The sequence below is a fragment of the Chiloscyllium plagiosum genome, unplaced genomic scaffold (genome assembly GCF_037043375.1).
Source record: "Chiloscyllium plagiosum isolate Xiang-an unplaced genomic scaffold, Cpla_swu_hap1 HiC_scaffold_19, whole genome shotgun sequence".
Taxonomy (NCBI): Eukaryota; Metazoa; Chordata; class Chondrichthyes; order Orectolobiformes; family Hemiscylliidae; genus Chiloscyllium; species Chiloscyllium plagiosum.
Window position 1 is genome coordinate 24,702,937 of NW_028270157.1, and position 14,302 is coordinate 24,717,238.

Here is a 14,302-nt window from a genome sequence, read left to right on the forward strand (position 1 = left end):
TGGAGCAGAAATTATGTTTATTTAATGTTTAAGAAATCTTGTAATTCCAAAGTATCACAAAAAGGTTAGATTGAGCGCAAGATGAAATAATTCATACTTCCATAATATAGTCAAACTGTACTAGTGCTCAGTTAAGCTTCAGTGTTCAAGTATGTTAAAGCAATCAATTTAATGGAAACAAAACCTGTGGATGCTGGAAATCTGAAATCTGGAGAAAATCAGCGGGTCTGATAGCATCTGAAGAGAGAAGTCAGTTATGACGAAGGGTCACTGGACTCAAAATGTTAATGCTGTTTGTCTCTCCAGTGATGCTGCCAGATCTGCTGAGTTTCTCCAGCCCTTTCAATTTTTAAATCAATTTAATGACATTAAAAATTTAAAATGTGGTTCTAATGGGATAAATATAGTCAAGTCAACTCTGCTCCTCATCCTTTGATATAATGCATGTAATGGCCTGAAAGTTACAATTGTGCTTCTAAATTCTGATCTGTAGATTGTTAAATTGAATTTTACACATTAGCCATTACCCCAGTCCCAGGGGTTTGAGGGCAGGTGTAGGGTGGGCAAGGGAAAGAGGGTTGCCATATCATGTAGGAAGGTAGCTGGGGCTCACCCTCAGCAAAGAGAACTATCTTCATTTGGACCCACCCCACAACCTCTGGGCTGTGCCCTCTTCCTCCCAAACCACCCTAAGAAGCCTGACTGACTGACTGACCCCACTAAGCTTTTAAACTTTCTACTCCATAGTTCCTCATCGGGATCTGATCATATGAAGTCCCAGCAATGGCCGCCAGTCCAGGAAAGCAATGGAGTGCTGCTGGCCTTCTGACTCAGTGGCCTCTCTTGGGAGGCAGGATATCCTCCCAAGTGGGGGGGGCAGCCACTTTCTCACTGTGTTGTCCTCAATCTATTTATGGCTGAGTCACAATCACTTTGGGCTAAAAAGTAAAATCCACCACCTTCCCCCCTCCCCAGCATCCCCAGCAACACCACCCCAATGAGAAACATCAGATTAAAAATGGCATTTCACCTCAATATTGTCGTATTCATTTTCTCAAATGTCAGCTTGAAACAGAGAAAATAAATAAGCTATTTTTAAAGATATAAGCAACTACAATGCATCAAGGAATAAATATTTAACCCCCATTGAGCCAACCTCTGGTGTTATTTTACCCTTTTAAGGAATGATAAATAACAGTCACAGCAGTTTTCCATCAGTTCAGTTTAAAGCTCGACCAGTGATTTTTAATTCTCAAGTATTCCACAAGATAAATTTAATCAGAATTTAGATTTCTCAGACCGAAGCTGTCCTTCTTGCAGTTCCGAAAAAAAAATCATGCAGCTCCAATAATTAACAGAGGTTTCCCCAGAGCTACATTAAAAACGATTGGAGATGGTTGATCTCTCTTATAAGGAAATCTTCTAATAATCTTTATTTCCTTCAACAGAATTTTAAAAAGAATATTCAGCCAATTTGAACATTTTAATTAAATGTATAGGCAAGTTCTGTGATACATATAGAAATGTCATCACGGAACAGAAATAGTAATAAGCAATAAATGCATCCCTATTTTTAAATCAATACATGGAATTTGTTATTTTGTAAATGTATTGAATAGAAAAATGAGCACATGTTGGACTTTACTACTGAAATGTGAGAACCTTATTTTGCTGAATTGATTGCACTAGGGATTACTGAGGAACAGGAGTAGGCCATTCAGCCGCTGAGTTGCAATCCTACCTCCCCCACCATTGGATTGTGGCTCATCTATTAGTTTACCTTCATGTATCATTATATGTTTTGATTTTAGTTGGGCAAAGATATCAAGCAATCTCAGTTGTAGAAATTTAAACTGGCCCAGCATCAATGGACTTTGGCCAAGAGGATTCCAGATTTTCAGTATTGTTTGTGTGAAAAAATGCTTAATGGATTTACTCCTACAGTCTGGCTGTAATTTTTAGATTCCATCAATGGAGGATATGCCTTATTAAATATTGTTATCATATTCAACACTTCAATTAGATCAGCCCTTAAACTTTTAATATGAAGGGGTTTTAAAGTGTTCATGTACAGTGTGTCTTCAAACTAACATTATTGGAACATACCATAATGTTGCCGTATAATAATTTTGTAAATGGTTTGCATATGGATGTGGATGCTTTCCACAACAATGGTGTTATGTTTTTCAAACAGTGATTTTATTATTAGCATTGGGAATATTCAGTTCCAAAAGTTAGCATGAGTAAGATTGGCAGGCAACCCATTCTGGAACATATAGTTGTCAATAACACTCTATATAAAAATGATCTGTTCTTGGGTTTAAAGAAAACAATATAAAAATTTGCAGATCACACAAAAATTGTTTCACAGTGAAAAAGACTGTTAGTGATGGCAGGACAGATAAAAGTGTGATCCTGGATTTTATACAAAAGTTAAGTAATAACGTTAAGCATACTTGAAGCATTGTCAGTGGTACCATTTGAATATTATGTTCAATTTAGGCCCCTTTAGGGCCTTGGGAAAATATCACAAATGAGAAGCTTAAACTAAGAGGAGACTTTTTTTACAGAGACTTGTTGTGAAAAGGTTAACAGGAAGTCTAACAGAAATGTTCAAAATTCTGAGAAGTGTGATCATGTACATGTACATTCACCTGTCAGTGAATCAGTAATTAAAGAGATTTGAATTAAGAATATTAAAATTGTAAAACAAGAAAAGCTTCAGAATTTTATTTTATACAGAAGGTTGATAGGACCTGTCGAGACTTGCCAGAATCAGTGGTGCAAGAAGTAAGCCAAATAGCCTCTAAATCAGAGGCAGATAAATATAAGAGAAAGGAGAGCTAAGAGGATATAAATTAAAGGCAGAGGAATGGGGCTGATGAAGATTGCTTTCTGAGACTATTATATTGAACCAAATGGCATCCTGATACATTTTAAAACTCGGTGCTTCAATGAGTACAGTACGCTCTTTAAACAGCCACACACAACATTTGATCAACCAACTTAGCTTTTGATTTGGTACTCTGTGTTAGTATTAAAAGAGCTCTACAAGAAAACCTTGTGTATTGCTCTCCTCTGATGTGCATTCAACTACTTCCTTATTTAAGATGTAGCAGCTTATTAAAGTTTTCCAGGAGCAGAATGGCCCAGATATGTTCATTAATCATTTGTTTTCTGTTTTCATTAAGTTTCCATTACATGGCCCATGATATGTTGGCAGTATGTTCCTTGGCTTTCATCCGAAGCACAGCAATGCTTGATGATCTCCGTTCACACTCTGGCCTTGGTTCGAAGGCATGTCCATCAGATGAACCAGACAGTACTGAGTCATTGAATAGGTTGTTGAGAGCAACTTGATTGAACTGGCTTTGGTGATTTGATATGCCCATGTAGGAAGTGCCATTTCTGTGTGAGTGAGGGTAAGGTGACATACAGGGGGATGATTCACGTGGTAATATACAGGACGAAACTGCTGAGCCAGTGGAGTTATTGCCTGCCCACAAATTGTTTTGCAACTGAGGAAAGAAAACAGATGAGAGCATGAATGTATCAATCTTCTATTCAGACTTATAATTCAGCAGTTGCTGGAAACCCAGTAAAATTTCAAACCACATTGTTTCTTTGGCATTATTATTTAACTTTTTACAATACAGATCCTTTTACCTCATTGACTGAGGGAAAAAATAATCACACAGAATTCTGTGTTGTTTTCCCAGGTAATACTTAATAAAGAAAGTACATGGAGGAAATGTTTAATTTTAAAATCTCATGCTTCTATTACCTTCTATAAATAACTTCTTGAATATAGTCAATTCTTTGTTGTAATTATAAGAATTTAAAATCTGCTTTTTTCTGTTTAATGTTCTAACTGCTCATGTGAGGATCTTCCTATTACATTCCCAGTAAACCAAAATTAAAGTGTTCTTTATAATAAAGATCCTGAAATTGTGCCAGCAGAACTGCCGGTCAAAATGTCAAAGCAGTGGCATAGTTATAATATCACTGAAATTGTCATATAGAAGCTCTACACTAATGTTCTGAGAACATTAATTTGAATCCCACCATGGTAGATAGTGAAATTTAAATTCAATAAAAATCTGGACTGAAAAATTTGTCTAACAGTGACCATATAACCATTGTGAAAATCCACCTGGTTCACGAATGTCTTTTAGGGAAGAGAATCTGCCATCTTTACCTGGTCTGAACTACACCTAACTCCAGACTGCACCAATGTGGTTGACTCCTAATTGCACTCTGACATGGCTTAAAGAGCCATGCAGTTCGAGGACAACTAGGAATGAGCAACAAATGCCAACATTGCCAGCAATAGTCGCATCCCATGCAAGAATCAAAAGGAACTGGCTTCATGTTGAACCCAACCAGAATGCCTGGGTCAGTGAATATACATTGCTTAAGCACAGGTGTTTGTTCCATTGCAGCACAGTTGAGAATGCCTGAACTCAGAGAATGCGGAAGTGCTCCTTGTCTTCATTGTAAAAGATCTCGGCAGACAGGGTAAAATTAATGAAGAGAATGAAAGGACTGAAATGTGAAAAGCAAAAGTTGTTTGCCATGGGAAACACAGATATGTTTGAGGAACTAAAGATCCCCACTTCCATTCTTTTAGTTTTAAAATAAACAATGTTCTTGGGATGTAGATGCCATTAGCAAGCACTGGTATTTATTGCCCAGCACTCATTGGCCTGTCTGCATATGATGTATGCTAAGCTACTTCAACGGGCTGTTAAAAGTCAGCCACACAATAGCATTGGATTAAACTGGGTCAGGACAACATGTTTGATTCCCTGAAAGGACATAAATGAAGTAGTCAAAATCACTTCTACACAGTTTTTTTTACTTCTAGATTTTAAAAACATTTTGAGGTAATAATAGGCAGTCAGTTGCTTGGCAGCTAAAGGGAGACCAGTATTGCTTTCAAGGGATGGTATGATCAGTGGAAAGAGGAACTGTGAGTGACAGAAATATTTCAGAAATTGCAGAGAAAGAGAGAGAGAAACAATGCGAATGACAGAAGACATTATGGAAACTAAAATGATGAACTGGGTGCAGAGAAGAATAAAAGATTCTGAAGAGAAAATGCAGACAGAAAAAAAAGCAAGTAAAGACCAACATAGAAAAACAAAAAGAATCAGAATTTCTTTTTAACCGGAAAGAAAATATATCAACTACAGTTAAAATCGAGAAGTTGGAAAGTAAGTGACCTGGAGTTTCAATGAGTTTGGATGACTTGGGATGCAAGAAGGATCCAAATTCTGGGATGACCAAACACACTTCCATGGCCTCTGATTCTCACCACATTCTTTTAAGGGTGTAGGATGGTTTGGATATGAGACCAACCCGACTGTCCTGACTTAGCCAGTTCCATTGCAGAAATTGGATTCTGGGTAATTGTGGTTGTAAGAGATGCTCTTTTCAGCATTGAAGCTGATTTCCTTGAGTTCGAGGAGCGCAAATTCCTGTTTTATAAGCTGCTGCATTGTTTAGGAACTTTGGGGAAAAAAGGATCAAGACAATGACACTTCAAAAAGGAGGAAGACAGACAAATGCAGTGACAATTACATCATTTAAAAGGCGTCTGGATGGGAATATGAACAGGATGAGTTGAGAGGGATATGGGCCAAATGCTGGCAAATGGGAATAGGTTTATTTAGGATATCCAGTCAGCATGGAATAGTTGGATCAAAAGGTCTGTTTCCATGCTGTACATTTCTATGACTCTAAATAGTCTTAAGCTACACGTCTGCAATTGTTGGAGAATCAGGTAGACTTTTAAAGGACTCAGGGTTTAATACACTTGAGTGAGACATCAGAGATCAGAGAGCCAGCACTTTCAAATCAAACGGTATTCCCCATACATACCCGAAGAACCTTCATGCCGCATCTCACTTCACTGCCCCGAAACAAAAGGTATGGTGTTTTCATTATAAATATGGCAAAGTACTGGGGATGCTGGAAAACTTAAACAAATACAGAAAATCCTGAAGAAATTCAGTAGATCTGATAATATCGGCGGAGCGAGGAATGGAGTTAACATTTCAGGCCCAGAATGACTCTTCTTTACATGTAAGAAAATAGCCAGATAACAGGATATATAAAATAATGTTTTTTAAAATGTGTCATTCATTCAGTGCTTTCGAGTTTCTCAAAAAAACAGTAAAAGTGTCAACCATTGAAATGCCTAAAAATGTCAATAGCAGATCAGCCCTCATTACCTATCCTTGGTTGAAAAATCCATTAGGAGAAAGTGAGGACTGCAGATGCTGGAGATCAGAGTCGAGAGTGTGGTGCTGGAAAAGCACAGCAGATCAGGCAGCACTCGAGGAGCAGGAGAATTGATTCATTCCTGATGAAGGGCTTACGCCTAAAATCTTGATTGTCCTGCTCCTCGGATGCTGCCTGATCTGCCATGCTTTTCCAGCACCACACCCTCGTCTGGGAAATCCATTAGTCTGTTGAAGCAGCTGATTCCCCCCAATTCCTTCCACCCACTCTCACCCATCCCCTGGGAAAACTGTATATAATTGAGAGAGCTCTGGTTCTCCAATTTCTCCTGCCAATTGTATAGGTACAGTGATATAATTCCAACTCAGGATGGTGTGTGGTTTGAAGGGGAATTTACTGGTGGTGCTGTTTCCATATATCTGCTGCCCTTGACTTTCCAGATGAATGAATTTGTTGTCATCTTGAAAATCTGATAATGCTGACTTCTGATGGAATGGGCAAAAAAAAGCCTAGTGAGATGGAATTTGCTAGTGAGGAGACAATTCAGCTCATCATGCTAGTCCTGTAACACAGCAAAAGTGATACACAAGATTTAGAAAAATAGCCAGCATTTATGAGGAAGCAAAGAAGAGAAACCTGAATAGAAAAAGAACACGCCTTGTAATCCTGAAAAGTTATTGATTTGAGTAAGTTTTGGACTTAATTGTGGGGTATTTTTTGACTGCATTGAAGGGTAAATGACTTGAACGTTATAAAAAAATCCAAGTTAGTTTCAATATGCACATCTTTGCCATGTAGTAAACGTTGCTATCTATTTTTACCCTGTAGGCATTGCAAAAGATTCTGTTATCCTCAGATGGGTGTACTTAATCACATGACAAATGAACAAGAGCTTTCTTGATATTAAATATTTTTAATGTTTTTGAAAACGAGAGATGGAGTCTTACCCTGTTTGAACTGTCCGTGTCCAAAGTCAAAATAAATGCACTATTCAAAGATCAAATGCTCAGTCATGTTAATGCTGTTAGTGTATTCGATTTGATTCATATGTGTGAACTGATGTAACTTAAAAGCAGAAAGTGAGGACTGCAGCTGCTGGAGATCAGGGTCAAGAGTGTGTTGCTGGAAAAGCAGAGCAGGTCAGGCAGCATCCGAGGAGCAGGAGAATCAATGTTTTGGGCATAAGCCCTTCATCAGGAATGAGGCTGGTGGGTCGGGGCTGAGAGATAAGTCGGAGGAGATGGGCTTTGGGGAAAGGTAGCTGAGAAAGCGATAGGTGGATGAAGGTGAGGGAGAGGGTGATAGGTCAGAGGGCAGTGTCAAGTTGGAGGCTTGGAACTGGAATACTGTTGGGGGAGGGAAAATGGGGAAGCTATTGAAATCCACATTTATCCCGCATGGTTGCAAGGTCCCAAGGCGGAATATGAGGCGTTCCTCCTCCAGGTGTCGGGTGGTAGTGGTTTGGTGGTGGAGGAGGCCCAGGACCTGCATGTCCTTGATGGAGTGGAAGGAAGAGTTCAAGTGTTCAGCCATGGGGTGGTGGGGTTGATGGATGCGGGTGTCTCAGAGATATTCTCTGAACAATCTGCAAGAAGGTGTCCTGTCTCCCCAACGTAGAGGAGACCACAACTGATGTAGTAGATGACACTGGTAGAGGTACAAGTAAATTTCTGATGGATGTGGAAGTATCCCTCGGGGCCTTGGACGGAGGTGAGGGGAGTAGTGTGGGTGCAGATTTTGCACTTTCTGCAGTGGCAGGGAAAGGTGCCAGGAGGGAGGTGTGGGCTGGTGGTGGGTGTGGACCGAATGAGGGAGTTGCGGAGGGAATGGTCTTTTCGGAATGCTGATAGGGGTGGGGAGGGAAATATACCTTTGGTGGTGGGGTCTGTTTGGAGGTGGCAGAGGTGGCGGACGTGGCGGAGGATGATGCGTTGTATGCGAAGTTTGGTGGGGTGGAAGGTGAGGACCGGGGGGTTCTGTCCTTGTTGCTTTGGGAGGGGTGATGGTTAAGTGTGGTGGTGCCTGAAGTGGAGGAGATGAGCTGGAGGGCATCATCAACCACATGGAAAGAGCGTTTGCAATCGTGGAAGAAGGAGACAATCTGGGACTTTCTGGTGTGGAATTCGTCATCCTGGGAACAGATGCGGCGGAGGCAGAGGAATTGCGAATAAGGAATGACACTTTAACAGGAGGTAGGGTGGGAAGAGGTGGCTTGTGTAGATAGCTGTGGGAGTCGGTGGGCTTGTAATATATGTCTGTGGTTAGATGTTGGTAATGTTGATGAACTGTTCAACCTCCTTGTGGGAGCACGAGGCGGCCCTGATACAGCCATTGATGTAGCGGAGGAACAGCTGGAGGGTGGTGCCGGTGTAACTGTGGAAGATGGACTGTTACACATGTTCAACAAACAGGCAGGCATAGCTGGGTCCCATGCAGGTGCTCATGGCTACCCCTTTGGTTTGGAGGAAGTGGGAGTATTGGAAGAAGAAGTTGTTGAGGGTGAGGACCAGTTCAGCCAGGCAGATGAGGGTGTTGCTGGAAGGGTACTGGTTGGGATGGCGTGACAGGAAGAAACAGAGGGCTTGGAGACTTTCGTCGTGGCAGATCGATGTCCATAGGGACTGGATGTTCATGGTGAAAGTGAGGTATTGGTGGAGAATCTTGGAGGAGGTGAAGGGCATGGATAGTGTCACAAATGTAGGTGGGGAGTTACTGGACTAAGGGGGAACAGGACGGTGTTGAGGTAGGAAGAGATGAGTTCAGGTGGGACAGGCGCAGGCTGAGACAATGGGTTGACCAGGGCAGTCAAGTTTGTGAATCTTAGGAAGGAGATAGAATCGGGGGGGTTCACGGACAATGAGTTTGGAGGCTGTGGATGGGTGATGCCCAGAGGAGATGAGGTTGTGGATGGTCTGGGAGGTAATGGTTTGGTGATGGGAGGTGAGGTTATGATCAAGAGGGCAGTAGGAGGAGGTGTCTGCAAGTTGGCGCCTGACTGCAACAGTGTAGATGTTGGTGCGCCACACTACTACTGTACCCCCTTGACTGCGGGTTTGATGGTGAGGTTGGGGATGGAGTGGAAGGAGTGGAGGTCTGCATTTTGTGAGGGTGGGAGGTTGAAGTGGGTGAGGGGGCAGCTGGACAGGTTGAGGCTACAGCGATGTTACAGCGGTGGTTTGAAATGAAGAGGTCAAGGGTGGGTAACAGGCCAGCACAGGGTGTTCAGGTGGATGGGGTGTTTTGGAGGTAGGAGAAGGGGTCCTTGCTGGGTGGTTGGGTGTCTTGGTTGAAAATGTGGGCACAGAGGTGGAGCCGGCAGAAGAAACGGTCAAGTTCACAGTGTGTGTGGAACTATGCAGATTGGACTGATATTATGTTATTATCTGCATCCACGAAAGTAATCCAAAACCCATTGAAGTTCAGCAGTAGCTGGTATTCTATTTTTGTATTTTATCTCTCCAGAAGGGAGCTTCATAACCAAATCAAGTAAATACATATGCCTAAAACAAACACTATACTTTAAAATACCATTAAAGCTATTGAAAGGATTTATTTATGATCCTGTTTTAAATATGGGTAGACTATTTGTCAATTTACAGTGTAACACGATGCACTGTTGCATTCTCTACCAACCTGTGAATAAGGCTCCGTCCGGGGTAAAAGAGAGACATCATAGGAGGTTGCAAAGTGGTTTCGAGCTTGTTGTAATTGTCCATAGCGTTCCCTCTTTCTCCATTTCGCTCTTCTATTTTGAAACCAAACCTGCAAAGAAATAAGAGATTGCAGTTCTAATTTCCTATATTACAGAAATTGGCAGATTGCTGATTAATGTTGAGATACGCTGCATAGCAGAAATGGAGCTCATTCATTTGGTGGGACATTTAATCAGGGAAATCTTCTGAAAACTTTGCAAATGGGCACTTTTTTATACTTTCTTATGTGGTAGATCCCTTGAACATGCTGAAGCAAGCCAAGGAAACCCTGTGAATATGGACAAAATCACAGAGTTTTCTACCTTAAATTTTTTTTTAAAAGTCAGTGTCAGCTCACCAATGAAAACAACTTCAATATCCAAGAAAATATTTTCAGAACCACAGTCCAAGAGCAAAAAAAATGTAAATGAGTAAATATAAAAATCTAATGAATTCATAGCTCCCGGGTTGAAAATATGTGCTTTACAGGCACATAGGAAGATAACTTTGGGCAGTAATAGCAAAAGGGCAAAAGGAAATGGGGAGATTGTAGAAAATCTGAGAGTACAAATGGGCTGTAGATTTACTATTGCCCATTTTAAGTTACAGCCAAAAGCAAATTTACAAAACAATTTATCATACATAGAAAATTTGTAGCTCACAATTTGTTTGAAGAGTCAGTCATGGTGGGATAGCAGTCTTGTCTCTGACTTATAACATTGAGGGTTCAAGTCTCACTCCAGGACTTGTGCACAAAAATCAAGCTATTACTCCCAGTTCAGGACTGAGGGAGTACTGTGTTGTCAGAGGTACTGGTGGTATCTTTTGGATGAGCTGTTAAACCAAATGAATATAAAAGACCTTCTGCTCGTGTTTTGAAAAAGAGTACTATTAAACATGGTTCACAAAGGGACATACAGCAGAGGTACTTTTCCTGGTGATCCAGTGACACTCAATCATGTTGCAAAATCAAACAATCTGGCCTTGATTACCTTGTTGTTTGTTGAAGCTTACAGTTCAATAAATAGTTGCCATATTTCTCACAATAATGAATGCACCTCAAAAGTATTTCTTGGTTATAAAGTGCTTCAGAAATCCTGAGGTTGAGAAAGGCCCGATGTAATTGCAAGTTCATTTAAGGCAGGGAAAAACACTTATACATTGACACTAGTTTAGTTTGTATAATGGAAGAATGACATTCACAATTCAACTTTACACTGCTTAATTTTTAGATTAGATCCCTACAGTGTGGAAACAGGCCCTTTGGCCCAGCTAGACCCTCCGAAGAGTAACCCATCCAGACCCATTCCCCCTAACTAATGCACCTAACTTTATGGGCAATTTAGCATGACCAATTCACCTAACCTGCACATCTTTGGACTGTGGGAGGAAACCCATGCGGACACGGGGAGAATGTGCAAACTCCACACAGTCAGTCGCCTGAGGCTGTAATCGAACCCAGGTCTCTGGCGCTGAGAGGCAGCAGTTCTAACCATTGAGCCACCGTGCTTAATTTTCTCTCCCATTCTAGCGATAGAACCATAGACCCCATGAGAAAGCAGGATAATGATCCTCACTGACAACAAAGGCAACTGAAGCTTATTCCCAGGCACTAGTCTCCCATAATCAAATCTAAAACAAACGCCAACATTAAAGTGACCTAATTGGTTATTAGGGACCAAAATAACTTTTCACTTTAAATGAGAATTTATAACTGTATTCACTGTTCTTTATTTTCTTTGATTGCAGATAAAATACTTCATTTCCAGTTACTAAACGCTGCTAAACTGACATTATATGCAAATAAAGTTAGAAAATAACAAATTAAAGTGAACCAGAATTAAACATACTTTTAAAACTAAAACAAAACCCACAAGATTTTGTGTAAGATGTTTAATGTAATAGGCCAAATGATAGTCAGTTTCAAAGCCCCATGGTAGTGTTGGCAGGATCTCTGTCATGAATAAATTGTCTAACTCTGAAACGTGGAAGGCATTAGGAAGTCAATTATTGATGAGATTGCCCAACCGTTCATATTAAGGACTTGATGATATTCTACGTAGAGCAGTTGAGGCACAGAGTTTGTTAGATAATTAGAAACAGATTCTGGGAGAAGGGGGAAGCAAATCCAATGCTGTGGCTGTTGTGAAACTCTTGGCATTCTCTCCTCAACATGTCATGCTAAAAGCAGTAATTATCTCCTTTATGTCTTTTCTGTTGTTGAAGAGATTGCGCTAACAACAATTTGCAACTCCTAGCCTGCTGGCATAATATAGCAGAGGCTCATAAATATTCACAACATGTCTGTCGAAAGCAAGGAAAACAAAAACATTGAATCTTTTAATGGTCTTGCTTCGTTGATTCTTGATTTTCGAACAAAACAATTTGATAGAAATTTGATGCTGTGTCTCCTGACACCACCAAAAGGTTTACATTGCTCATATAGAAATTCTGCACATGCTCACTTTGTGAAACACTCTGCCAGTAAATAAAAACATGGTGGCGCCCAAATAAGCACCATAAATGTGAGTGAATGATTTGAGATGATTTTACTGGAGGGAGTAGTGCACATGCATAATGAGAGCATTTTCCGGGTGTCCACAGACAACAGGGCGGCACGATGGCTCAGTGGTTATCACTGCTGCCTCGCAGCAACAGGGACCCGGTTCTGATTCCCACCTCAGGCGACTATCTGTGTGGAGTTTGTACATTCTTCTCGTGTCTTGCATGGGTTTCCTCCCACAATCACAAAGATGTGCAGGTCAGGTGAATTGGTCATGCTAAATTGCCCATAGTGTTAGGTACATTAGTCAGGGATAAATATAGGGTAGGGGAATGAGTCTGGGTGGATTACTCTTCAGAGGGTCAGTGTGGATTTGTTGAGCCAAATGACCTATTTCCATACTGTAGGTAATCTAATTCTCGAACTTTAACATGGAAATCTTTATATACTAATAGAGAAGGTCGGGGAGGCCTTGTAAAGATTGTCAAGTCCTTGCTACCAAGTCAGTACGCTCTTTAACAGTTAGCTTCACTTTAAGAGCAAGGGAAAGTTGGCTTTCAAATATGATGTAAAACCAAGACCTCTTCTACCCTTAGGCGATGCAAATGGTCCCAAGTCACTTCTTCAAAGAAGAATAGGCAATATTTTCCTTGGTGTCCTTGCCAATATTTACCTCTCAGTCAAAATAATAAAATAATGATCTAGTTATCTTCACATTTCTGTTTGTGGGATCTAGCAATGTGCAGAATGTTAACATTTTCTACATTGTGATAATCACTACACTTTAAATGAAGCTAATTGGCTGGAAAGTGGTTAGTGTTATACAGTGATCAAGTAAGTAATTGTATAAATGCAAGTCCTTTTCCTTTTCCAAAGTCATCTTATGCTAAGAATAATTAACCCTCCTTAACATGTCTTGAAGTACCCCATTCATCACAAAACAGAGGTGGGAATACTCTTTTATATGGCAGAAACACTTGAAAAACTAGGAGTCATCTTCACAAAATATTACAATCAAATTAACTGAATCCATCAACTAATGATTTCAGAGATTACAATCACAGCTTTCAGCAAAATTCTCAGAAACAACTTTGCACTTGCACTGTTGATCTCACCTATTAACATTAGAATGTTTTTAATTGACTGTGAGGTATTATTCCAACCACAATCCATTTTATAATTGTATCCCATGATCTTTTTCTTTATGAAGAAGTACTATGTGGCTTATATCAACAAAATGCTGAAGTTAGAGAAGCCTTCCTCCAGAATGGTTCAAGAAGTTAATGTTGTTCTATGTGTTACTGTGTGCGATGTTGTTCTGCTGATGTTTCGATGAATGCAGATTTCTCCAGCTTTCTCATTTCCCCTCCCCCACCTTTTCTCAGTCCCAACCCTCAGACTCAGCACCACCTCCTTGACCTGCAATCTTCATCCCGACCTCTCCGCCCCCACCCCCTCTCCGGCCTATCACCCTCACCTTAACCTCCTTCCATCTATCGTATTCCCAGCGCCCCTCCCCCAAGTCCCTTCTCCCTACCTTTTATCTTAGCCTGCGTGGCACACTATCCACATTCCTGAAAAAGGGCTTATGCCCGAAACGTCGATTCTCCTGTTCCTTTGATGCTGCCTGACCTGCTGCGCTTTTCCAGCAACACATTTTTAAGCTCTGATCTCCAGCATCTGCAGTCCTCACTTTCTCCTTGCTGATGTTTCAGCCAGTCCCGAAAGAAATTGTAAAATATCAGGAAATTGCTGAAATTGATAAATTCTAAAAAGTGGAAGCTGGAGTTTTCAAATCTGTGGAATTTCAGCTATTATATTTCAACTCTTGTAGTAATTGCTACTCTAAGGTTATTTCACC

The 14,302-nt window shown here is 40.7% G+C and overlaps 1 protein-coding gene across 1 annotated transcript in view; it reads right to left on the reverse strand.

The window, feature by feature from the left end:
* alx1 (ALX homeobox 1) overlaps positions 1-14,302 on the reverse strand; it is a 26,022-nt gene continuing 11,720 nt past the window's right edge. The window contains exons 3-4 of the mRNA XM_043709693.2: positions 9,880-10,008; positions 1-3,518 (exon numbers count right to left, since the gene is read on the reverse strand). Coding sequence (XP_043565628.1) covers positions 3,198-3,518; positions 9,880-10,008 — 450 coding nt within the window. The 3' untranslated portion in view covers positions 1-3,197. The remainder of the gene's footprint in view (positions 3,519-9,879; positions 10,009-14,302) is intronic.